General features: G+C 65.9%; 1 protein-coding gene across 9 annotated transcripts in view; it reads left to right on the forward strand.

Moving 5' to 3' along the window:
• The first annotated feature begins 957 nt into the window (after window positions 1-957).
• CACNA1H (calcium voltage-gated channel subunit alpha1 H) overlaps window positions 958-25,430 on the forward strand; it is a 72,591-nt gene continuing 48,118 nt past the window's right edge. For 8 of the 9 annotated variants that reach the window (XM_054668618.2, XM_054668621.2, XM_054668619.2 and 5 more), the window contains exons 1-2: window positions 959-1,253; window positions 1,503-1,818. In XM_054668618.2, coding sequence (XP_054524593.1) covers window positions 1,521-1,818 — 298 coding nt within the window. In that variant the 5' untranslated portion in view covers window positions 959-1,253; window positions 1,503-1,520. Of the gene's footprint in view, window positions 1,254-1,502; window positions 1,819-25,430 lie in introns of all 9 variants that reach the window. The other variant, XM_054668624.2, reaches the window with a different exon arrangement.

Raw genomic sequence — 25,430 nt, forward strand, 5'->3', positions numbered from 1 at the left:
GCCATCCCCAATGTCTGAAGGGTCCACCCCTTCCCGACCAAACCACTTGCTCTGAGGGTCCAGGGGAAGGCCCTTCTGCTGGCCTGGCTGAAGGAGCAGCTGCTGGCAGGGGGAAGGGGCCTGCACTTCTCCTCGGGGGCCCCTCGGTGAGTCTCGGTGAGGCAGCGGGGTTGGAGGGTGCAGGAGCACCAGGCTGCCGTCCCCAGGGTCCCCCAGATCCCCACGCGGGAGGGGACTGGAGACGGGGACAAGTTCGCGGAAACTGCCCGTGCGTGTCGGGGAGAGATGCGAGTGCAGGAGCGCCCAGAATCCCACCCACGGACTCCCAGCCGTAAAGCACACCCCCGCCCGCCCCCGCGCCCCATCACACACGCGCGCGGGCACACCCGGGACACACACGCGGCGGGGAAGGGACACGCAGCCTCTCGCCTTCCACGCCCGCCCGGTCCCCGCCCCTCCGCCGACCCGGGCCCGCGTCGTAGTGGGGGTGGGGGCGGCGGCGGCGCGCGCGGCAGCGCGGAGGGGGAGGGGGAGCCGGAGCGGGCGGGGGAGGGGCGCGGCATCGGCGGCTCGGCCGCCCCCGCAGTTGGGGGCAGGGAAGGACGTAGGTGCTCCCCCTCCCACCCCGCCGGAGCCTCCCGCGAGCGCCCCCTGGTGCACCCCACGCCCGGCATTGTAGGGGAGCACGAAAAGCGGGGAGCCCAGTGCGGGGGCGCGGGCGGGGTCCAACTTCCCGGACCTAGGCGGGGGGCGGGGCGCCGGGCGGCGACAGGGAGGGGTCGCTCGGGCGCGCGCGTCTCGGGCCGGGGGCGGATCCTCCCCGGTACCCCCCGCCCGCCCCGCCCCCGGCCCCGCCCCAGCCCCGCTGGCCCCGCCCCGGTCGCGCCGGCCCCGCCCCGCCCCGCCCCGCCCCCCGCCGCTCAGCCCGAAGTTTCCTGCGCCGCGCGCGGACGGGCTCGAGGCTCGCTCGCTGCCTCACCGGTCCCCGGCCCGCGCCCCCAGCCCCGCGCCCCCAGCCCCGGCCTCACCCGTCCGCCCAGCGGCCTCCACGCCGCGCCGAGGCCGCCGCCGTCGCCTCCGCCGGGCGAGCCGGAGCCGGAGTCGAGCCGCGGCCGGGAGCCGGGCGGGCTGGGGACGCGGGCCGGGGGCGGAGGCGCTGGGGGCCGGGGCCGGGGCCGGGCGCCAAGCGGGGTCCGCGGTGACCGCGCCGCCCGGGCGATGCCCGCGGGGACGCCGCCGGCCAGCAGAGCGAGGTGAGACGCGGCGAGGACGCGCGCCCGGGACCCTCTTCAACTTGCGCGAAGCGGGCCGGGGAGCCCCTCGGGGTGGGGGTGGGGCCGCTGGAGGGAGGGAGGGGGCGGGCGGGGGCGGGGGGCGCGTTTGTCTCTAATAAGGAAAGACAAAGACATCCCGGCGGCCGCGGCTGTTCCCGCAGCTCCGCGCCGCGGGAGGCAGGGCGGGGGCGTCGCCACCGGCCCCGGGTCACCCCCTGTCCTCTGCAGGTGCTGCCGGCCGCCACCATGACCGAGGGCTCACGGGCCGCCGACGAGGTCCGGGTGCCCCTGGGCGCGCCGCCCCCTGGCCCAGCGGCGTTGGTGGGGGCGTCCCCGGAGAGCCCCGGGGCGCCGGGACGCGAGGCGGAGCGGGGGTCCGAGCTCGGCGTGTCACCCTCCGAGAGCCCGGCGGCCGAGCGCGGCGCGGAGCTGGGTGCCGACGAGGAGCAGCGCGTCCCGTACCCGGCCTTGGCGGCCACGGTCTTCTTCTGCCTCGGTCAGACCACGCGGCCGCGCAGCTGGTGCCTCCGGCTGGTCTGCAACCCATATCCTTCCCGGCCGGCGGGGGGCGGGGGGCGGGGGGAGGGTGGGGGCCCGGGGCGCGGGACTCCCTCGGCGTGCGCCCCCGCGCGCCCCTGTTGGTGGGACCTGGCGTGGGCCGGGCGCGCGGGGGTGCAGGGCATGGGCTCCAGGACCGTGCTCTTCTTTCTGAGAGTGGCGGGCTTGGGGGGCCACCGGGCGCCTCCGGACTCCCTTCCCCAGGGCCGGCTCCGGACGGAGAAGGTGGAAGCGAAGCGGCGAGGCCCCCGCGGGCTTGGAGGGGAGTGGAGTCGGGGAGGGAGGGAAGGTCCTAACTCCTCGCGCCCCCAAGGGTGTTGGCCAGGACGGGAATTTCCCCCTTGCCCACCCCTCACTGTCTGAAGGTCCTGCCCGAGGCAGGCCCGTCGCGGGGGAGGGGGAGGCCAGAGGAGCTGGAGTCAGGGGCGCAAAGTTTTCAGCCGGCGCCTGGTGGTTCCGAGTGCGTGGGGAGACCCGTGGGGCCTGTGAGCGCCGCCAGGGCCTTTTCCGTGGAGAGAGGCGGTGACGTTGGTTGTGAACTCGCTTTTTCTGGCTGAACTCGGTGGCGGGGCTGACTTAAGTCATGCGCAGCTGAAGGGTAGGGGGCAGGGAGGCAATTGGCACTGCCCAGGGGGAGTCTCAGCTCCCCAGCCCCTTCCCTGGCTGGAGAGGAAGAGGCAGCCTCTTCTACTCTTGGCGAGAGCGGCACAGACTGCAGAGAAGGTTCCAGAACAGAGTTGGGTCAGGGCCAGGGGCATTTCTGGGATGTACACGGAGGTCCAGGGGACCCCTCAGCAGGTGGCCTTGGGGGCGGGTCTCCGCATGCCCTGAGAAGGGCCTTGCCTGGTGCCTGTGTCAGGGCCGGGTCTCCCCACCGGCCCTTCTGAGCCGGCAGCTGGGGTGGCCAGGCCGTGGCTGCTGCTCGGGGCCTGGGGACGGGTGGAGAGACCCTGCCCGTAGACGTCCCCCGTCGGAGGTGGGGAGACAGGCTGGCAGCAGGAGCGGCCTGTGTACACTTCCCTACCTTGTGTGTTTAACTGTACAAATATTAAACACAAAAGAGGAATCTGTACAAAAAAAGTCATAAAGCCCGTGTTTCTCCTTTCCCAAATCCAAACATCGAGTGAGTCAGACTCATCTCTGCTTGTAGAGGAAGAGGAGGCTGCTGTGGTCCCGGGGGCAGCCGGCCCCGGCCAGAGGGCTGCCTCGGAGCCCCACACCCGCTGCCCGGGCGGCCTTGGCCTCTGTAGCCTCAGGGTGGTGTCTGCGGGTAGGTGGGTGTCCCCGGGAGCCGAGGTGCAGGCCTGGCCTTGAAGAGCGGTTGTAGGTTTGTCTCCTCTCTAGAACCAAGGCGGGAGGTGGTCATGCCCCTTTGTTCTGGTAGGAGGTGACTGGGTGTGGGGTTAGTCCGGCGGTGCCAGCAGGCCATGGGGAAGGGGCTGGAAGGGACTGCATGGGTTGGAATGGGAGGCTGGCCCCGAGCCAAGGCCTGCGTTCCTTGTTTCCAAACGTGTGCAGACCGGAGAAGGGAAAGAGTTGAGCAGGCCTGGATTCTCTCCTCACAGCCCCGGGCTTGGCTGCCCCATCCCCAAGCAGGGCATGGACTCTCTTCACAGCCCCGGGCCTGGCTGTCCTGTCCCTTCTCGGCTGAGAGAGTTTTGGAGCCTGGCCCCGGTGTTCTGGGCTGGCTGTGTGTCTCAGGGCTTCCAAGGAGGTTGTTTGCGTTGCTGTGTGCAGGGAAGGTGTTGGCTGGGTGGCCTCATGCAGGTGGGATGAGCCCTCCAGGGGGCGAGGAGGGCTGGGGCCAGCAGCATCACGTGACCCGGGCGCTGTCCCCCGGTGTCCTGAGGAGCTGTCCTTTTGGGCTTTGTGACCCGACAGGAGTATGCTCTGGTAGCCCGAGAGGGACTTGGGTGCTGTCCTGGTCTCGGGGGCTGGATGGTGCTCTCAGCCTGGGAAGAACAGAGCATGACCCGTCCCTGGTGTCCCCAGGGCTCTCTGGGCTGGGAGAGAATGGGTGATCGGCCTCCTGCCCTTCGATGGCATCCCTTGCTTGGAGCACTGGCTCTGCCTGCAGCACGGCAGGACCCCCCACCCTCCTGGCCGCCAGCACCTCTGGCGCGCTTTGGCTCTCCCAGCTCCAGACGCAGTGATGGGGGGTGTCCCCACTCCAGGAGACATGGGAAGCAGAGCTTAGACTCCAAGCTTGGTTCATTCTTCGCCCCGTGGAAACGCCCGTCGGTCAGGTGGAGTGGGCTTGTGGAGGCCCCGGCTGCATGGGGGTGGGTGTGACCACCAGCAGATGCCTGGCCTGTAGCGAGGGTGTGTGTCCTGGCGTCAGAGAGAACCTAAAATAAGCTGGCAGGCCTGGACAGGTGGGGGGATTGGCTGAGCCGGGGAAGCCCGTGTGGGCCATGGCTGAGGCTTTCCAGAGCGCGTCAGATTCCTGGGAGTTGGGAGGGGGAGGCTTTGCAGGAGGCGGCAGGGGCGGTGGGCGACTGGTGTGGCTGGGGTGTGTCCCGTAGCAAGAGGGTGCTTCCTGGGCCTCAGCCTCCCCTCCCTCCGCAGGGCCCCGCATCCCTCCTGAAGAGGGTGAACTCTGAGAGGGAGGGATAATCGGATTTGCTCAGGGAACCCACACTCAGTAAAGTGACTCCATGCTCCCGGGGGTTGGCAGAGCCCCAGCTGCTGTCCGCCGGGCCCAGCCTGAGCCGGGGTTCAGTCAGCACAGGAACCTGGGGGAGGGCCCGTGTTTATCCCTGAACCTCTCCTGAACCCCGGGGTAGACACTCAGCACCAGGGAGCACATGCGTGCTGGCTCCGTCTCCAGGGTGACTCCATCCCAGGCAAAGGAGCCTCCAAGGACGCCCTTATCCTTATTGATTGGCTTCTTAAAAATATAATTGTCTTAGAACTTTTGGGGCGAGCGCTGCTTCTCCTCCACAGGTTTATTTATAGAGGAAGGTGGGTGGGATCTGTGTGTTGTCGCCCGGCTGGGTTATGTGCTGCCCGGACTCCCGGGGTTCCTGACTCCGCGTTCGCCTGCGACACAGCTGCCGCCGTCCCGGCGCACGGGCGGGGCGGGGCCCCCGGGAATGCTTGGAGGCCAGGAAGGGGGACCCTGCTTCGGTCCCTGCGAGAGCGAGGGAGGCGGGCTGTGGGTGTGTAGGGACCAGAAGGTGACCAAGGGGTGCTTGGGGGCTGGGGGTGGCAGGACCCCCTGGGAGGCGTCTCCCGGAGCCCAGGCTCCAAACACCCCGTGTCACGGAGCTCTGAGATGGGGAAGGATATATCAAGGTCATCGGGATGCTGAAGGACAGAGCTGGGTGAGCCCATCCTGGCTCTGAGGGCCACGTGTTTGGCAGAGCGCTGCCTGGGTGGGGACTAGCTGCGGGAGCCTGAGACAGCCCTTCATGGCATCTCTGAACACTCGGCGCTGGGGCTGTCACGCTGCTCCGCGGGCGTCCCCCAGGAGTGTGAGAGGGCACCCGTCTGGAAAGGGCCAGTCCCGCCTGCGCCCGCCTCCCCAGGCTCCACGTGCCCCACAGGCCTCTCGTGGGCAGGACGGGGCTGGTCGTCCCCTACTGACCTTGCATCGTGGGACCCTCTTGAACACTTTGTCTTAGCAGCGTCCGGACATCCGAACTGGTCTCAGAGGGGCTGCCTCAGTGGTCGGAAGTCACAGGCCCAGGAGGGCCCAAAGCTGTCCCTTGACCCCTGGGCCTGAACTCCAAGCTGGGGGTCACTCGGGAGGGTGGGGCTTGGCAGAGGCTCCGTTACAGACTGGACGTCCCTTCTGCCTGGGTGGACCAGGGTGTGAACTCGGCCGTTGCGCCCGACCCACGGCCTGGCTTCTCTCGGCCGTGCTAGAGCGCGTGTCTCCCGGAGACCCTGGGCTGCCCGTGCCTTGGCCGTGGCGCCCTTGCCCGCATTCTGACAGGAAGGAGAGTTGCGGGGATGGGCCCATTAGTCTCTGAAGCCACCGACTGGCATTGCAGTGTTCCTGGGACAGGTGTGGGTTCCCACTGAGCCCTACGGCCTACCCACGAGAGGGCTGGATGTGTCCCTGCCTCCTGGGCTAGTATAGGGTGGGAGAGGCTGCCTCCCCACCCCCACAGCTGATCCTGCAAGGAAGCAGAGACACAGATGGGGCTGAGACTGGGAGCGTTGCAGGGCTCAGGGGGAGGGGCCTTCCCACTCACCAAGAGCTGGGGGTGCCGTGGGGGCAGCTCATCCTTCCTGGGGCGTTGGGAAGAGGCCCCCGGGGGTGACGGCAGGGTAGGGGGTCCGCCGAGCGCCTGGGGGCAGCTCATCCTTCCCGGGGTGATGGGAAGAGAGGCCCCCGGGGATGACGGCAGGTTAGGGGTCTGCCGAGCGCCTGTCGTAGTCATTCCCTCCCCTTCATGGAAGCATCAGGGCCACACGCCCCGTGGGACATCATCTTGTTCCCGCCAGGAAGTGGGCGTGACGCCAGCAGGCTGAGCTCACCCTCCGGGTCGGGGCTACCCCGATGGACTCGGGACTCAGGCCCCGCTGGGGAGGAGGGAGGAGATGGAGCCCAGAGCAGGCCAGGCCCTGGCAGGGACCGTGCGCCTCCCAGACCCGCTTCTGCGGCCGGGGCTGCCGGGCATGTGACCTTGGTGCTCTTGGGAACGAGTTTGCCGAGAGAGCTCTAGTTCTACAACCGCTCCTGCCCTGCCGCACCCCCGGCCCCGCAGGGCCCCACTCAGCCCGCACCCCTGGCCCCGCAGGGCCCCGCTCAGCCCGCACCCCCGGCCCCGCAGGGCCCCCGCTCAGCCCGCACCCCCGGCCCCGCAGGGCCCCCCGCTCAGCCCGCACCCCCGGCCCCGCAGGGCCCCCGCTCAGCCTGCACCGCTGGGACCGGGCAGGGGTCTCGGGTTTCACCGTCCGTCTGTCACCCGGATCCTTCATCGCTGGGATCGTCCTTGGCACTGACTGACCTCAGGGCCCCTGTTCGCCTGCCTGAGGCACTTCAGGGTGGAGGGAGTCCCTGAGCGCGGCCTTCAGGCCCTGGTGGGGGGACTTGGGGAGCCGTGCAGAGTGGGGAGAGCCTCTGAACGCCTTGGCAGACGTCTTCATGGCCAGTTCCCCGCAGAGTGCCCGGGTGTCCGTATCCCGGGGTAGAACGAGGCTGGCCTGAGCCCTGTGACCGAGGCACGGTCGGGGCCCCTCGGACGGTGGGGTGGGCTGGACAGGGGCAGATTCCATGAGCCCGGTGGGCACAGGAGCTTGTGCGGGAGGAGGCGTTTGAACTGAGACCTGGATGGGGTGTGCCGAGGGAAGAACGTCCAGGCAGGGGGACGGTGCAGGCCTTGAGGTGGGGTGATGTCTGTATATCAGATGAGAGGGAGGGTGAGGGGCAGGGTGGGCCGTGGGGAGGAGGTGTGGGCGCGTGGCGGTGGCACACCGGTGTGATGACCCAGTTCCCGAGCCTGCCCTCGGGAGCTTGAGGGCTGTGAGGAGGCAGAGCGCGGGTGGGGACAGCAGGTGGTGGGCTGGCCTGGGGGCCCAGGGCTCAGCTTGCCTCCAACTGGCGTCACAACTGCTCCTTAGGGAGGGGAGGCCTGGGGGCCGGGCTTAGCAGGAAGTCGATGAGAGAGACGGGGCTGGAAGGACAGGTGAGGGCCGCACAGGGACAGAGGCTGGGAGTGGGGAGCACTGGTGTCCCACACACTCAGGCCCAGAGGGCGTGGCTGCTGCCAGCCCCTGAAGGAAGCTCTTGGACTCGTGGGCAACACACTCCAAGCACCCGAACTTCATTCTTGCCGGGGCCAGCTGCGGGCACCCTCCCTGGCCTGGTGGAACGCTCAGGGGTGGTTCTGCATACTCCCCTCACCTCCCCCAAGGGCTGAGAGCTGAGGGTGATGTGGCCCCACCAGGCCAGGCTCCTGGAGCTGCAGAAGAGACGTCCCGTTCCAGGGTCAGGACAGGAGGAATGCGGGGGAGGGGCCGGCCTGTCAAACACTCCGGGGATGGATCCACAGCAGCTCTGCTGGCTGAGTCCAAGCCACGGTCGCACAGTCAAGGTCAGGCGAGGAACGCGTTACCTTTGTTTATGCAGATGTCGGCCAGGCCGTCCGTCCAGCCGCCTGTGCCGAGCCCGCTGTGGGAAGGGCGGGGACTGTCCCTGCCTGTCCTCGTCAGTGGGCATTCCCCTCCCTGGCACGGAAGAGGAGTCTCTCGTCTCCTCAGTGGTTCATGTTGGCGTAACTTGGAACAACTCTAAGTCGCGGAGGCCCAGGTTGCATTTCCAGGGTGGAGATTAAAGAGCGGCCACTCACCCTGGGCAGATTCAAGGGGTGAAGTCAGCCGGTCGCGTCCTGAGCGGTGATGTACGGCCGCCTCGGTCAGAGATGGTGGGGGCGGGGCTCGGGGAAGGAGCTCTGCTGGCTCTCAGCCCCTGCCCAGCTCAGGAGAGCTGGCAGCAGGTCTGGGCACCGTCCCCAGAGCACTGTGCCCGCCGAGGATGACAGATGGGGACCGAGTAGCAGCTTGCCGTGGTGCAGGGGGTGTGCCGCCACGTGGCCGCTGGTGTCCCTGGCCTCCACGCACACTTCTCGCGGGGCGGAGGTGGGCCCGGGCTGACGGGAGAAGCGGGCCGTTGGCGGGGCCGTGAGAGCCCCCGGGTTTGATGAGCCGGACAGTTGATGAATGTGCTCCACGAGGCCTCCTTTGTCCTCTTGCTGCCGCCCGGTCGCTTGCCGGGAGTGGGAGCTGTGGGCAGAGAGATCCTTGGGTGGGTGTGGCCGCCGCCTGCGTTCGGAGGCCCCGTGCAGCGTCAACCCGGGACGCCAGAGCACCCCATCCTCGGGTGCGCGGCCGGCGAGGACCGAGGCGTCAGCCCAGTGCGGCCCCCCCCAGCCTCGGTGCAGCCCCCCCCAGCCTCGGTGCAGCCCTGGGCTCTTTGCCCAAGTTGAGAGCAGGGCTGGCAGGGAGAGGACCCGGAGGCCCCCACGCTGCCTCGGGGTGAAGAGGCCCCTCTGACCCCCAAGGGGTGTAGACCTGACACAGTTGCACCCCCAGCCCTGCTTTGATGTCTGCAGAACTGGCTCCTGCAGAAAAGGCCTTGAGCGAGACCTCAGCCTCTGCTGGCCCTGCTGGACTCGTCTGACCCTGGGCTGCTGGTGGTGTGGGTGCTTCTGCCGTTGGCGACTGATGGGAGCGAAGCTGTTCCTTTGTGGATGGACCATTAGGTGACACGGGATGTTGGCATTAACGAACGCTGTCACTGAGCCGGTGGCAGAGGTGGGGGCAAGCCCTCGCCTCTGTTGACCGCCAGGCCGCCCTGTGTTCTCACCCCTTCTCCCCTCCCCAGCTGTCTGCACCTGGGCAGAGCCCCCTGGCCGGAGGTGGTTGTCTCTGGGCCCCTCACTGGCCTGAGGACTGAGGTGGGGATACCTTGAGGCCTTTTTTTGGGCAAGGTGGTCTTTAGTAGCCCCAGATGTTAAAGACTCAGCCTCAACTGGTTGGAGCCTCCTGGGATTCTGGGGTCTCCCTGGCCACAGGAGGGGGCTAGCAACGCCTGCCAGCCTGGGCAGTGCCTCCACGTGGGCCTTAGTTTCCCTGTCACACCATTTTGGTCTGTCATCTCGGTCACTGATGGAGTGAGGCTCCCAGCAGGCGGGTGAGAGAAGGGGCCAGATGCGGTCCCGGGAGATAGGCTGTCAGCCCCGTCCCGTCGGTGGGTGGCCAGTGCGGCGGCTCATGGGGGACAGACCGCTGGCCAGGCCCCACGCCAGCCCTGTCCCCATCTGTGAGCAGCACCCGGACCTCCCGGGTCCCCTTGCCGCAGCCTGCCTGTGGGGTGGGTCCGTGGGGTGGGCCTGGTCGGACACGTTAATGGAGCTGCAGGCAAGGCTCGGGGCAGATCTTTCTAGAAGGCAGCAGAGCCATCACGGTGGGTCAGGCTGTGTCCCGTGAAGTCTGAAGTGGACTGGCAGAGGTGGGCACCGAGGTCCCTGCTCCGGACCCTGTCGGGGTCATGTCACCTCCTGGGCGTTGGTTTTCTCATCTGTGAAATGGGCCCGCTGCCCTCCTGGACTCTGGGTGTGTGGCGGGGACTCCTCGTCCCCACTCAGTCCCAAGGGTGATGCAGGACACGGGATCCTGTCAGCCCCATGACCCCTCGCCCTGGGCCTCTGGCCTCCAGAGCCCCAAGAGGCCATTGCTGTCTGAGGCCCCTACCTGTGGCACTCTGTTACAGCTGCCTCCGGCCAGGGTGCCCCCACCTGCCCTCACAGCTGCGAGCAGGGGTGCAGGTGCCTGGGGGAGGCCCCCAGCACCTGCTTGGCCCTCTCCCTACCTCACCTGTGGGCCCCCCCCGGAGGGAGAAAAATGGCCCATGAGCAGGGGGTGCTTGACGCAGTAACGAGAGTCAGCCCCTTTCAGGATGAATCGCGATTGGTCGCCCACTGTGTCAGGCGCCTCCGATGAGGAGCAGCCCCCAGAGAGAGAGGACGCTTAGCCGTGAAATGGGTCGTTCGGAGCCTCGGTTGGCACGGGGGCTGGTGCTGCAGTTGTGTCTCTGTGCCCTGGTTAGAAGCTGCCCCGCACGGCCAGCTCCTGCGGACACCTGGAGTGGGGGGGGGGGTCCATCCTACGAGGAGCCGAGCGTCTTGGGACCCTGTGAGGGGGTCTGGGGGCCGCACTTGGCTCTGGTGAGCAGGGAGCAAGACGGATGAGACCCGGGCCCCACTGACGCTGGGAGGGCAGTGTCCAAGCTGGGGGACCATCCGCCAGGGCTGTGGCGTGAAGGCCGAGGGGGTATGAGCAGGGGGTGGGATAGTCCCAGGTGGCTGGAAACAGCTGTGGTCAGGTGGGCGAGCAGTGGTCAGTGGCCCCAGGTCCCTGGAACGCCTCTTCTCACGGCCACTCCATGGGTGCCTGGCCCTGCGGCCACGCGGAGCTATCCTCGGCTCCAGCCTCAAAGGCTGTGGGGGCACAGTGGCCGGTGCTCTGCCTGCCTGGACCTTGGGCTCGTCTGACTCTGTGTTTGCTGTGTGTCCCTCACTCGTCAACCAGCCTCTCTGTTCTGGGCAGGTGAGGCAGCCTGCAGAAAGGCGTAGGTGTGGGCCAGTCTGCCCTGGGGAGCCGATCCTGGGTCCGGAGAGGCGACAGCCACCTCCCCCAGCTCAGCCATGGACCTTGAGGCTTGAGACTGTGCCCTGGTGCCCGTCTGCAGGGCAGTGGGGGTGGCCTCGGCCCAGCAGGGCCAGGTGGGCGTCAGGCGTTGAGTGGGGCCCAGTTGGAGCAGGGCCCGGGAGGCCGGTGCCGGGATACGGTGTGGAGCTACGAGTCTCCCCACGGCACCTCGTGCTCCCGGAAGGGGGTGCTGGTCTGGCCTGGGAGTGTCCAGTGAGCTGCCGGCCTGTGCCCAGCCCCCTCTGAAGCCCCAGCCACACACAGCCCGGCCTGCCTCAGAGGGGAAACCTGTGTCCGGCTAGCCAGAGAGCGGCCACGGCCTGCTGGGAAGGTGTGGAGGGGCGAGGGTCTCTCTCAGGGCCACACACACAGTCCCTGCCCTGGTCTTTGCGGGCAGCCGCCAGCCCTGGCTGTGGTCTGATGAGTCAGCCTGCATTAGTGCCTCATTAAAATGGACGGGAACTTGTCCCGGGCTGCTGGGGGAAGCTGGCCGCTGTGTCTGAGGATGGCTTAGGGTACTGCCTTGGCTAGTAGCTGGGACCACGCTCGCCCAAGACCACTGGGCCACGGGCTCTCGTGCCAGTGCTGACCTCACACTTGGGTGCCGGGGTGAGAGGCCCCGGGATGCCACCTCCTCTCCCTGGGAAGCCTGGTCGTTGTGATGAGAAGCTGGGCTGTGTGGCGGCCACTTCGAAGGCCAGGTCTGGGGACCCTCCCGCCTGTGACTCAGCGGCTCAGCTTCTTGGTTAGTGAAGAGGGGAGAGGCCGTGTCTGGCTCAGCCGCCCCTGCCCCAGCCGAGGAGCAGCCGATGGGTGCGGCCTGTTGGTGCTGCTGGGGTGTGAGGCTGCCTGGCGGCCGGCCGAGTATGGAGACCGGCACAGGTGTGGGGGCACTTTTGCCTCTCCCAGAAGCCACAGAAGCAAGGGCCCTGGGCCTGAGTCCCTGACACAGAAAACCCAGGATGCCCGTTCAGTTACGTTTGGATTTCAGTTAAGTAAGAATGTCTTAGGGTGAGGGGTGTCCATGCATGTTTGAGACGGGCGGCCGTGTCGTCAGTTGCAGGGGTGCAGTCCAAGGCCCCAGGGATGCCCGAAGCCTCAGATCTGATGAACCCTGTCCTGTACGTACTGTTTTTTCTTTTCTTTTTTGAGACAAGGTCTCACCCTGTCGCCCAGGCTGAGTGCAGTGGTGCAGTCACCCCTCACTGCCACCTCGATCTCCTGGTTCAGGTGACCCTCCTGCCTCAGCCTCCCCAGGTGCCAGGATTACAGGTGTGAGCCACCACGCCGGGCCTCATACTCTGTTCTCTCAGCCTGATAACTGAGATGGCTGCTAAGTGGCCATCAGGTGGGCAGTGGCCTGCAGCGTGGGCACAGGGGCGATTTGGACCCCGGGCGGTGCCGAGCGTGGCTACACCAGGCTCACTGCTGCACAGAATGGGGCACAGTTAAAACCTGGGAGTGAGGCCTTTCCATCGGAGACCCTTCGGATCTCCCTTCTGTGAGATCTTGACCCTGAAGCCCCGCAGAGGGGCCTCCTGGGGTTCTGTCGGTGGAGCTGGGGTCTGGTGGTGCTGCCCTCACTGGATGCTGCTTGGGGTGGAGGGCGGCTGTCCACAGCCCTGGGGTCTGGAGGAGGTGTGGGTGAGCCCGTGGCCCCGTTTGGGTTTTTGGGGGTGGGTCGAGTCTCCCCTTTTGCTGGTCCCTGGCTTGGCAGATGTGTGTTTTCTCCTTGGGTGCAGCAGGTGGGGCCCCTCGGTCCAGCATGGGCTGACCTCAGGGTGATTTGGCTCCGTGGGGTTCTGGGGCGTGAAGGACACCTGTGCAGGGGTGGGAACAGTGGCGCTCACCTGACCGGGGCAAGGAGGGGGCTGATGGGGCAGGAGGAGCGGAGAAGGTGCTGGCATGTCTGGGCCCGGGAGTGGGTGGGGGTGCGGCAGGCACCAGCTGACCACCGTGGCGCGATTGCTGGGGAGACGGGGGGAAGAGAGAGCACACGAGGCACAGGCCCCATTGGAGGAACATTCTAGAAGCCAGATGTAGCGTCACAGGAATGGCTTCAGCGGGCCTGGGGGCAAAGGCTCAGAAGCGGCAGAGCCAGACCCCAGTTGGTGTGTTTGAAAGCTGAGCCTGCTGGTCCTCCCGGGCCACGCTCTTTCGTGACAGCGCAGAGTTTTTATTTTCTAACCTTCCGTGGAAATCTGGGTCACTCAGATAAGGAGGATGAGGCCGATGGTCTCAGGGAACCGCGTGGGCCGAGCCCCCGTCCTGCGCACTCACAGCTGGGGAGCTCCAGGTGGACAGAGAGGCGCCCGGGCCCCCCCTCCCCACCTGGCCTCCGGTGCATCTGGGCATGGGGGTTCAGGCAGCACAAGCCGGCCCGGAGCTGAGGCGCCCTCCCTTTTCCCCGCCAGGCGCAGCTGCGTCCCCCCCGAGGCCGTTGCCAGGTGGCTGCACGCTGGGGACACCTCTCCTGAGGATGTAGAGGGGCTGCCTCCCTGCCCCCACCCCGGCTCACAGTGTGGGTGGCTCCCGGCTCTCCTGAGTTGTGCTGGCCACCTCACGTTCCCCCCCAGATGAACCCATCAGCCCATGGTTTCCTTTCTCCCCAGGAGGTTTGGGGCTGGGAGCTGGTTCCTCTGCTCCCCTTGGGAGAGGGGTGGGTCCTGTGGCCCCTGCTTGGGTGGTGTGTGGGGCCCGGCCCGGCCGTGTGGGGCAACAGTGGCGGGCACACCGGCCCATGCGTCTCTTAATTGTGGTGCCTCTTTCTGGGCTGAGGTCCCTTCTCGGTCCTCCTCGTGCTGTTGGCACCGTAGGGGGACACATTCCCATTTGTGACTTGGAATTGGGTGACTCTGAGAGCTGACGCCGAGATTTCTTGTTTGTGTTTTCTCACTCAGACTCAGAGGATGGTGAGGCCTGGGGAAGGGGCAGGCAGGCCTGAGAGGACAGTGGGTTTTGGGGTGAGGTTGCCTCTTGCCCCTGGGGGCAGGCAGAGTGTCCACGAGCAAATCCTTTGCGTCCGGAGTGGGGTCTTCACTGGCTGCTCCATTCGTCTGCGTGGGGAGCGGGAGACAGGAGCTCCCTGTGGCTCAGACCCTGCTCAGCTCCATGGCTGCAGGCCAAGTAACGGTGCCCTGAATCCCAGCCCCTGCCTTCCTCTCAGCCCTGCAGAGGAGGCCGCCCAGCCTAGAAGGCCCTCTGGCCAGCCCGGCACCAACTCATTCCTATTGTTGGTCTTTTCCCAGTTTTATTGCGAGGTAATTTATCCACCACCTAACTCGCCAATGAAGGGTCCAATTCGGTCGTTCTTCCTGTATCCTCAGGGTGGTGCAGCCCCAGCAGCGATGGGTTCCAGAATGCTTTCCTCGCCCCGAGAGGAAACCCTGCAGTCAGCTGTCTTGGCGTCTCCCGCTGGCCTTTTCCGTCTCTGAGGTTGGCCTGTTCTGGACGTTTCCTGTATATGGGATCCCACGTGGTGTGGATTCCTGCACCGGCTTCTCTCGAGCTTCGTGCGGGCCGGTCGTCCATCCTCTCCGCAGAGCCCTGACCCTTCCACGGTTAGATGCGCCCTCATGTAGACGGGCCGCGGTGTTTATCTCTTCACCGCTGGTGGATGTCTGGGCCGTTTCACCCTTTGCTGCTGTTCATGGCGCTGCCGGGCCGTCCCTGCTCCAGGTTCGGGGGAAACCCTGGCTTCGTGTCTCTTGGATGTAAATCTGGGAGCGAAATTGCTGGGTCAGGCGGGAACAGTGTTGAGTCCTCGGAGGAATGGCCAGGCTGTTTTCCAAAGCGGTGCCCACCTGTTGACCCACCTCTCACCCCCAGCTTTTGGGTCCCTGAGTGGTGGTTCTGCAGCAGTGAGTGCTGACAACCACACCCAGCCGGAGTCCAGGGCTGTGGGCAGTGGACACGGCCCTTCCTTTCCTCGCCGACCCTTTGGGGCGTCTCCCATCGGGAAATGGCAGCCCCTGACCTGCCCCGTGGGGATGAAACGGGGTCTTTGCGGGGGGCCTGTGGGGTATGGGCCTCCTGTCAACAGCCCGTCCCGGTGGGTGGGGCTTGCCGGCCGCCCGCGAATGTCAGGAACCTTGGATTCCTGACACACAGGGGTGCGGGGGCGATATCGGCGCGGAGCGGGCGGGGTGGCGCCCGGGCCGCGGGTGGGAGAATCTGGCGTGTGTGTTTGCACGGCATCCATCCCTCCATCCGTCCTCTGGAGAATTTCAACACCCACACTTGGAATAAAAAAAAAAATTATTAATGAGCTTGGTGCGGTTGCCATGGGAACCTGTTGCTAATGAATCTCTGGGGTTTCCTGTTACCTTTGCCGAGCTGAGGAAGGCTGGAGCCACGCTCCTCACCGCGGCGGTGCCACTAATGGGGTTGCCGTGGCAACGCCTGTCGCTAATCCCCAGCTGCTCCTGGTTGACCGGCCCGGCCTGTGTTACATAAAGCGGTTTGGCCCATGCAAGCCGGCTCCTGGCTAGAGACCCCGAGACCCCTCCTTTGCTTCCTGAAAGGAGCCCACCCTTCCTTCAGGGACACACCCAGACGCGGGAAACGGGACACCTGGAGCTGTGGCGCTGGTGTGTGCTTAGAAAGTGCACCTGCGAGGTTGGGGCGTGGCCTGGCCGTCCGTCCGCAGGGCCCGGGCTGCCCATGGCAGCAGGTGCTCGGTAAGCACTCGCCCCACCAGTGCGTGGAGCACGTGGGGCCTCGGGAGCCAGGCCTGTTCCCCGGGGCTGCCTGGAGGCGGCCGCTTGTCCCCAAGGCCTGGTGACCGCACCTCTGTCTGCCCTAGGCCTTCGAGTTGGGGGACATTTTGTAAGGAGCCGCTGTGCCTAGGCCAGAGATGTTTTCGGTGGGGGTGCCTGTACCCCGAGAGGTGGACCAGAATTCCCCTGGGGCACGGTGGCGGGAGACCAGGGCGGCCTCTGGTGCCCCCGCCCCCTCCAGTTGGGGCGGTTGATGTGGGACCCCCCCCCCTCAAGTGACAGACTCTGCCCAGCTCACCCCGATGAGCCCACCATGTCCAGTCTGTTTGGACGCTGGCCATCCAGCAACCCCCATCTCCTCCCTCCTAGGGCCTGAGGACTGCAGTTCCCGAAGCAGGAAGGTCTGAAGCTGGTAGAGTCCATGCAGTCTGACCACCCACCCCGGGGCGTGGTTCTAGGATGGGGCCAACGATGTGGGGAGGCTCCTGGGCGGGCGGGGAGGCTGCTGGACTTGTGATTGTGGCTCCCGCATGGGCTGCTCTGGGGGACCGTCCAGCTGCCCTGCCGGGTGCCCAGGTCACCCCAGAGCTGGGGAGATGCACCCTGGAGGCAGGGAGGGCTCCCTGGAGGTGGTGGCAGGTGGGGTCGGGGTGGGGAGGTTGATGATCCAGTGTGTCTGGTGGTCCTCAGTGTCCCCTGAGCCCCTCATGCATCGTGCTCGGCTGAGTTGACCCTGTGTCAGGAGCCTGCTGGGCCCCACTCATTGCCCTCCAGACCCTTCCAGAGTCCCAGGGCACCATGCCCCACTCTGGGTGCCTTGTCCTAGGGGGATCGTGGCGCCCCCCCAGCCTTGCCCTCCAGGCCTCTCCTGGAGCCTGAGGCCCGAGGAGGGGTGAGGCTGTCTGCATCGGGTACTCCCTCCTCCTCAGCCCGCTCCCCACTTTAGGGGCCGCAGGGGGTGCCCCGCTCTGAAGTACCCTGGCCTGTGAGCCTCTAGGAGGTGGGCTGGGGCCGCCCCCTGCCCGACTGGGGTGAGTCTGCCCACAGTGGAGTCTTAGGGTGATGCCAGGGGGTTCTCTGCCAGGGTTACGAGTGCGTAGGCTCGGGTGCTCCGTAAGCATGCAGCCTTGGCAACAGGAGATGGAGGGAGGAAAGGTTCTGGACTGTTCCAGATACCAGAACGCTGGGTGTGCATCCCAGAGCCTGCCTGGCAGCAGCCGGTCTTCCTGCGGCGGGGTGGGGGTGGGGGTGGGGGTGGGGCTTGCTGGGGGTCTTAGCCTGGAATGTGGACGTGGACAGGCTTCCTTTGCCACTGTGTTCACTGTGGGCGGCACCGTCGCTGGTGGCCGAGTCTTCTGCCCCAAACAGCACTTGGTGAAGGGCTGGCATCAGATGATGCATGGGCTGGCAGAGCCCCCGACCTGCCCTCCCACCCTCTGACACAGGCGTCGTGGACTGGGCTGGTGGGTTGGGCCCCGAGAGGGTGGCAGGGACGTTCGCCTTGGTCCTCGCCAGCATGCCCGCGGCTCCTGCGACGTTCCCCAAGAAGCAGCAGCAGGGCTTCGCGGGCGCAGCGCGTGTCTCGGGTTCCCCGTGGGCAGCGGCCCCACGCTCCAGCCTCTCCTACCGAGAGACACTTCAGAGCTGTGCAGGCCGTGCTTTCGCCTCCGCCCATCAGCCGGCTCCCGGGCTCCCGGTGCTTCCCTCGGAGATCAGGGAGGCCCCAGCCCACTTGTCTGGGTCGGCCACAGGCCGCTGGGGGCAGCTGACACCACTGTGGCTGTGGGAGCTTCAGGCCAGCCGGCCGGTGCTCGTTCCCAGGAACATTTTGTCCGTCTGCCTCCCAGGCCTGGTCCCTGGCCCCTGGCCCCAGGGTGAGCAGGGTCCATCTAGAGCCCAGGACCGGCTTCCCCGTGAGGCCAGACATGGGCGTGTGCGACCGCCCAGCACTGCAGTCACGTTGGGAAGCTCAGGGGTTTGGAGCTGGGCAGCTGGGGTGTTTTTCTGAGCGTTTGAAATATGGCCTGCCCACGGGTCGGGATCAAGGATGTTTTAATTCCTAATTTAGACTGTTTATGTGCAGGGCTCAAGTCCCGGTGGGAAGAGACAGTGTGGGCTGAGCCCCCCTCCCCCGCTCGCCTCTCCAGGGCGGCCTCCCGGCTTACAGCGAGCTCCCAGCCGCTGGGGGGTGCGGGGTCTGCCTGCGGGTGTGCCGGGGGAGGGGCCTGACCTCTGCACCCTGACCCCAGCCCACCGGGGTGTGTCCCAACTGCAGGGTTACCGAGGCTCAGCCCACCCTGTTCCCACCCAGTGCAGAGCCTTCTTTGTGAGGGGCGGGCCCCTCCCCACGCCTTCGGGCCTTTCCCTGGGATGGGGAGCTGAGGTCGCACCATGGCTATGGGGCAGCAGGGCTCCCTGGGACGGAGCCAGCGGGACAGGGCCCGAGGAATCCGGGGTAACACTGGGCAGAAGCAGCTGTCAGTGTGGTTTCCCGTAAAAGAGACTGGGAGAGAGACAGAGGCAGGGGAGGGGAGGGGGTGGACGGGAGGGGATGGACCGTGAACGGCGAAAGACGCACCCCCCACACCGGCCTGCGGACCCCCACAAGCCCAGTGGCTGTCAGCCTTGGGATTTTGGGGTTTTCCAACTTTAATCAGGGAATGTCTGTCTCCCCTGCATGAGTGATCTGTGGAGCCTGGTTGGCATTCTGAATGTCAGGCCGACCGAGTTTGTGGGGTCCTCCTCGTGCCCCCACGATCTGGACAGGGATTTCGGGGTGAGGGAAGCTGGGCTGGGTTGGGCCCCCCCACCGCCGTGTGCAGGAGGAAGAGGCCAGGAGACCAGGGCATGATGGGGCAGCTCCCCACTGCGCCCCTTCTTTCCTGTGGGCTGTGCAGGTTTTCTTTTCATTTTGGGGGTGCTGGCCCTGGTCCTGTGGGTCAGGGTTCAAGGCGCCAACCCCGCATTGTCTGCTTGGCTCAGTGGTTCCCGTGTGGAGGGTTGGGGTGCCTGGTCTGGGGGCCTTCTGCTCCCCAGGGGGACAGGTGCAGCCAGGTGTCAGGACAGGGCAGACCCTCCCTCCAGCTCTCCCCCCACCCACTGCACCCACAGCCCGTCCCTCCCTCTTCCTGCACACCCTTGTCTCGGCTCCCTGTCCCACTCCACGGCCAGGCCTTTGTCCCTGCTGAGCCCCTCCCCTCCCCTAGTGCCTTCCCATCCGCACCCCTGGGGTGCTCTCTGGGGAGCCCTGGAAGTCCCTGCCCTGCCCAGCTGTCTGCTCACCCCCGCGCCGCCCAGGATCACCTTCTCGTGGGGAGGTCTCTCGGGCAGCCTGCTCTGTGGGGCCCTCCTGGGCGGGCTGGGCGTCTGGGGGGATCGTGGGGCTTTGGGGCTGTCAGCAGCCCAGGGGGGTAAGAGGACGAGGCCCAGATGGGCCAGTGGCCCTGGGGACAGGCTTTCCTTAGAAAGTCACTGGGTTCCCGGGCAGAGAACCCCCGCAGCCCACTTTTTGGCCCCAGGCTCTGACCACAGAGTCTGCAGAGCCTGGAGCCCGGAGGAGGCCCGCGGGAAGCTTCTGGAAACAAAGGTCGAATGGAGATGGGGGTCAGGGTGGGTTTTATTTTCCAGGCATTAAACTCCCTTGGCTGCCGCAGAAAACCAGAGGCGCCTCAGGCGGCTTTTGTCCCTCGGAGCTGTGGGGTTCCCTCATTTCCAGTTTGCCAAGGCCGCCTGGGGGCTGCCTCCGTCCTTCCCGCCTCCTGGGCCGCACCTCGGCCCGCAGGGACCACCACCCTCCCTCCCTCCTGGAGTCCCTGTAGCTCTGGGCAGCCTCCCACCGTCCACAGCTTTGCCGCCCTCTCAGGCTGGGCAGACACTACCCCCAACTCGGCTCCGTCTCCGAGCGCCCGCTGGGTCTGAGGCGTCTGTTCTGGGCTCTTCTCGCCCACAGACGAGAGGGTCAGGGCAGAGCCCAAGGCCAGGGAGCAGTGTCCACGGGTGTGGGCGTCTTCACAGGTCAGGCGGGCGCCGGGACGGACGCTGGGGTCCAGGCGCGGCATGGGGTTCGCGTGGGCCCCCCTGCCAGGTGCTGTGGAGTCCGAGTGGGTCGGCTCAAGGTCCTGGGGTCCCCAGCTGCCTTCACTGAACTCTGAAGCCAGCCTGCAGGTGTCGGACGTCACCGGGAAGATGCTGGGGTGGACGGGGCCCCGGGCCCCAGGGCGTGGACCGCACACGGTGGGTGTCGGGGGCAAGAGTGGCTGCGTGCCTCGATCCGGCTGGCCCAGGGCGAGTCTGCCTTTCCCGCCTGGCCCCGCCCCTGGAGCTTGGCAGGGAGTTGGGGCTAGGGCTCCCCCCACAGTGCATCACCTCGGCCTTGCCTGTTGAGTAGAAAGGAGCTCGGGGAGCCAGGCCGTGCCATCCCCAATGTTCCAGGCTCTACCTGGGCCCCCCTCACGCCCCTGGGCGTCCTCTCCTCTTAGACGGTGGCAGCTTGGCTGTCCTCACCCTGCCCTGGGCCTGGCCCCGCCTCCGTCTGGGGTGGCCGTGGGGTCCCCAGCAGGACACGTATGTACCTGTGTGTTGTCCCGAGCATCACCCGCTCTGTGGAGGGAACCCCGAGGCGTGGGAGCAGTGGGTAGTCTGCACTCCACACCGCTGGATCCTAGCAGGAGCTCCCGGCTTCTGTAATTAAACGATTTATTATTAAAGCAGCCGCTTTCCCATAACCGGCTTCCTGTAGCCACAGGGGCAGAGCCACCCGCATGGGTGTGGGGCAGGGAGGTGCATGGGGTGAGCTGGGGCACCCTTCTCCCCGGGGCACCCAGGGGCGGAGTGGGCTGCTGCTGCCTGGGTGCCCCCGAGGGCTCCTGTCCAGGCCCAGGGCTGTGGGCTGGGAGGACTCACGGCTTTGCCCCTCCGAGGTGGGGCAGGGGCTGTGATCAGGGCCAGGACGGCCCCGTGGGGACTCTCGCAGTCACTGGCCCTAAGCCTTGTTGGTCCTCGGCAGCTGGCCCCAGGGACACCAGGGCCCTGCAGGTGGGTGCTGCCTGGGAGGGAGGGGAGGGGTGGGGCCAGAGTCCCAGGGCCGCAGACCTGCCCTGGGTGTGGCGTGGAGAGCCCTGTGTGTGGCCATGGGCCTGGGGATCTGGGAAGCCCAAGTGTCCTTGTGGATATTGGGGTGTCGAGGTGTGGGGCAAGTTGGAGGTCCTAGCGTGTTTAAGCGGCTGACGGGCACGAGGTGGAGGTGTCCAAAAGGCCGAGGCTGGAAGGGGGCAGCAGATGGGGTGCTGGTGGCCAGGCAGGGAGGAAAGGGGTGCGGAGCTTTGCAGGGGTTTGGGTGGGTGGCATCGGGAGGCCCAGCAGGCAAAAGGTGGCCAGAGCCCTGGGGTAGGGGGACGCCCTTCCGGAGTGTGGGACGAGGCGTGCTCCCCCACAACCTCCAGAACAGCGGCTGCCTCCAGGCCTCGGGCCCCTTCACGCTGGTGCGGACGGACGAAGCCCAGAGCCTCTGCTCCTGGGTTCTCTCTCTCGCTATTTACTTTTTTAGTATTTAACATGAAAAATTTTTAGGCCGGGCGCGGTGGCTCACGCCTGTAATCCCAGCACTTTGGGAGGCCGAGGCGGGCGGATCACGAGGTCAGGAGATCGAGACCATCCTGGCTAACACGGTGAAACCCCGTCTCTACTAAAAATACAAAAAAATTAGCCGGGCGTGGTAGCGGGCGCCTGTAGTCCCAGCTACTCGGGAGGCTGAGGCAGGAGAATGGCGTGAACCCGGGAGGCGGAGCTTGCAGTGAGCCGAGATCGCGCCACTGCACTCCAGCCTGGGCGACAGAGCGAGACTCCGTCTCAAAAAAAAAAAAAAAAAAAGAAAAATTTTTAAAAATTGTTTACTAACTTACTTAACCACAATAGTAAGCCCTTTGTGTGTTAACATAACACGTCCTTTTATGGAAAAGGTTATGTTTCTCAAAACGTTAAAAACTCAGTGAGAAGAGGGGCTGTGTTTTGCAGTTTTGCAAGACCCTCTGCCTGGCCTGGTGGAAGCATCCGGGGACGCCTGGTGGAAGCATCCGGGGACGCCCGTCGGAGGGGTGAGGGAAGGAGGGTGGGGCTCCCCGGCCGCCGTGCTGAGAACCACTGGTCTAAACCAGCAGGCTCACCCCGGGAGAACTCCCCCACTCCTGAAAGGCCGTGGGTGTTGACCTGTGCGCACAGTGGGGCCTCACACCACATGGGAGTTGTGGACATTAACCTGTGCACACAGTGGGGCCTCACGTCACGTGGGAGTTGTGGACATTAACCTGTGCACACAGTGGAGCCTCACACCACGTGGGAGTTGTGGACATTAACCTGTGCACACAGTGGGGCCTCACGTCACGTGGAAGTTGTGGACATTAACCTGTGCACACAGTGGGGCCTCACGTCACGTGGGAGTTGTGGACATTAACCTGTGCACACAGTGGGGCCTCACACCACGTGGGAGTTGTGGACATTAACCTGTGCACACAGTGGGACCTCATGTCACGTGGGGCTGTGGGCATTGACCTGCGTGCACAGTAGGGCCTCACATCCTGCAGGCCTGTGGAAGTTGACCTGTGCATACAGTGGGCCTCCTGATACGGGGAGCTGTCACCTAGCTGGCCTCACAGTCCATGCAGCCGTGAGACCCACCGCAGAGCCATGGCCCCTCAGATGAGGGGACTGAAGCAGAGAGTCTCCAAGGAAGGGCAGAGGTCCTGGCGGCCTCAGTTTGCTCCTCCCTCTCATGGCACCCGGCTGAAGTCTCCCGTGGGGCTCCTGGGTTCAAGGCCACCCCATGGCCACGGGCCAGGTGCCTTTCTCTCATTTCTCCTGGAGCGCACCCTTGGTGGGAGCTAGACCCCAGAGCCCAGGACATGGAGGTAACTAACGTTTCACAGCAGCCAAGCATGAATTTAGCCCATTGCTGCCAGGATGGGGGGCTCCATCTCGGGGTGCTGGCATGAGGCTTTCAACAGCTGCAGTCAGCGCAGCCCACCTGGCCCAGCCTGGACTCTGCAGGGTGGAAGCTGGGGTGTGGCCATGGGGAGGGAGGGAGGGAAAGATGGGGTCACTGTAGCTCTCGAAGGGAAGCCCCTGCCACGCTCAGGGCTGTCTGGGCCCCTCCCCAAGCAGGGGCAGAGGTACCTTCCAGAACACAGCAGAACAGCGTGTGTCCAGCCCCCAGCTGGGAGAGGAGAGGCGCCCAATGTTAGTTTAAAAAAAAATGACTCAGACAGTTCACAGAGCCTTCCTTTTCCTGCTGGCTTCCAAGAATTCCGATCTGACTTAATGGATCGAGTCGTTGGTGGATTGATTCAGACATGGACGAGAGCCAGGATGGCCGAGTTGGCGTGGCCCTGGCCTCGAGGCTCCCCGGGGCCCAGGTCTGCAGCCAGCTGGCGGTGGGCAGGCAGGGGGCCAGCGGGAGGCCCCCACCCGCACCTCCACCCCCAACCCCCACCTCCACCCCCAACCCCCACCTCCACCCCCACCAGCCGGGCCTGGCCATGGCTCCGTGGTGGGTCTCAGGGCTGCAGGGACTGTGAGGCCAGCTAGGTGGTGGCTCCGTGTATCAGGAGTCCTACTCTACGCACAGGTCAACTTCCACAGGCCCGCGTGACGTGAGGCCCCACTGCGCGCGCAGGCCAACGCCCACTGCCCCACGTGACGTGAGGCCCCACTGCGCGCACAGGCCAACGCCCACTGCCCCACGTGACGTGAGGCCCCACTGTGCGCGCAGGTTAACGTCCACAGCCCCACGCGACGTGAGGCCCCGCTGTGTGCGCAGGCCAACGCCCGCAGCCCCACACGACATGAGGCCCTACTGTGTGTGTAGGTGTGCCTACCGAGGGAAGCCCTCCTGCATGTGGGGGTCCCCTGCTGGGTTCTGGGGAGCCCCGGGAGGGCCACTCACCTTCCCCGCAGGTCCCTTTGGTAGTTTTGCATTATGCAGGCTGGTTGTGGGGCAGGGCTTTGAGGGGGTTGACAGGAGACAGGGTCTGGGGCCCTCAGGACTCCCCACTGCTGTGTCCTCGCTCCTGCTGGGCCCTCGCCTGGGCTGGATGCACCCCTGCCCCTCCACCCTGTAGCCTCCAGCTCCTGAGCACCACCCACTCTAGGTCCCCGTCTGCTCGCTGTGTCCCGAGCTTGTCCTTCACTGTTGCTGTGCCCACTGCTGACAGCTGGCCCCATCCATTTACTCTCATGTCCGAGAATCTGAAGCAGTCCCTGACACACACTAGTTACTCCGCAGATGCCGGAGGAAGGAAGAGGAGACCAGATTTCCTTCCTAGAGGAAGATCCTGGGAGTGGGTTTTGAGGGCTGCGTAGGAGTGTTCCTAGGCTGGGCAGGTAGGTGGGCAGTGGGCATTGCAGGCCGCGGGAGAGTTGGGCTGGGCTTGGGATGGTGCGTTGAGGGGCGTGTGCCAGTGGCCCCTGCCCGTCTCGGGCAGACCCTGGGCTGCCATTCCTCCTGCCCGGACCCCCAGTGCAGGCTCTGCAACAGCCTGGAGTTTGACCCCAGTTCCTCCGTCTGGACCTGGCCTGGGGGCTGCCACGCTCCCAGGACATCCTGGTGGCTGCTGGGTCCCAACCCCATTTGTGGAGGCGCCTCCCACTCCCATCGCCCAGTCACAGGACACACCGTGTCTAGCGGGCTCTGCTCTTTACACCTCATCGCAGATTGGCTTGCATAATGGCTCAGCTGGGTTCTAGACTTTGGGAATTTCAACCTAACCCATTAAACATAAATGCTGTGCGATTAGAGATGTTTGTGCTGGAGCCGCCCTGACTGTCGGTTCTGAGCTTGGAACTCTAATTAGTGCCCGACGGGGCATCTCACCCACCACAGGAGGGCAGGGGCGAGGCGCAGCAGCAACGTCTCGGAGCTCCCCTGCCCATCCTTGGGTCCAGCTGTGAGGACAGCCAGGCATGGGTCTGGGAGGGCTGTCCCCGCAGAGTGGGGTCGGCCGCTCCTACTCTCGGCAGCACCAGGGTGTCTGCATGGACCCCAGCTGCCGTCTCTTTCTGCAGGTGGCCATGGCAATGACCTGTGGCTCGGGCTGAGGAGGCCTGGGGCCAGTACTTCCCCCCATGCTCAGAAGTGACGGGCCTGGGCTGCTGTGGGGATTCCGAGAATGGAATCTGGGTCTCAGGTGACCCCCAGCCAAGGGGTTCTGGGTTTGTCTGCACAGGCCCCGGGACCAGCCACTGTAGCAGTGAGCAGGGGGCTGATGGGGGTCCGGGGGCCGGCTGGGCACCAAGTCTCTGTGACCCACAGGGGATGCTCATGAAGCTCAGTTTATCAGCCCAGAAAATCATGGTGCTGGGAGGGGAGCGGGGCCGCCCTGCCCGGGAGCTGCCTCTGTCCTGCCTCCCCTCGGCCCTTCCCCCACGTCTCTTCACCCCAGGGGACGGGGAGGGGGCCCTAAGGATGATGTGGCTTTCTGAGGGCTGAGTGTCTGCTACAGCTGCTGTGAGGATGTTCCGTGGACAGGGTGGCCTGGGTTTGGCTTAGGTGGGGACAGAGTCCCCAGGCTGGGAGGAGGCGCTGGAAAAGGCCTGGGCAGCCTCACTCCCTCCCCCTAGGAGCTTCCCCCAGGCCCTCCGCACCTTCTCTGAACCCTACACTGAACCCCAAAGGTCACTGACTTCACAGGCTGCCATCTTCAGGTGTCTGTCCTGGGCGGCCCTTGGT

This window comes from Pan troglodytes, chromosome 18 (genome assembly GCF_028858775.2).
Source record: "Pan troglodytes isolate AG18354 chromosome 18, NHGRI_mPanTro3-v2.0_pri, whole genome shotgun sequence".
Lineage (NCBI taxonomy): Eukaryota > Metazoa > Chordata > Mammalia > Primates > Hominidae > Pan > Pan troglodytes.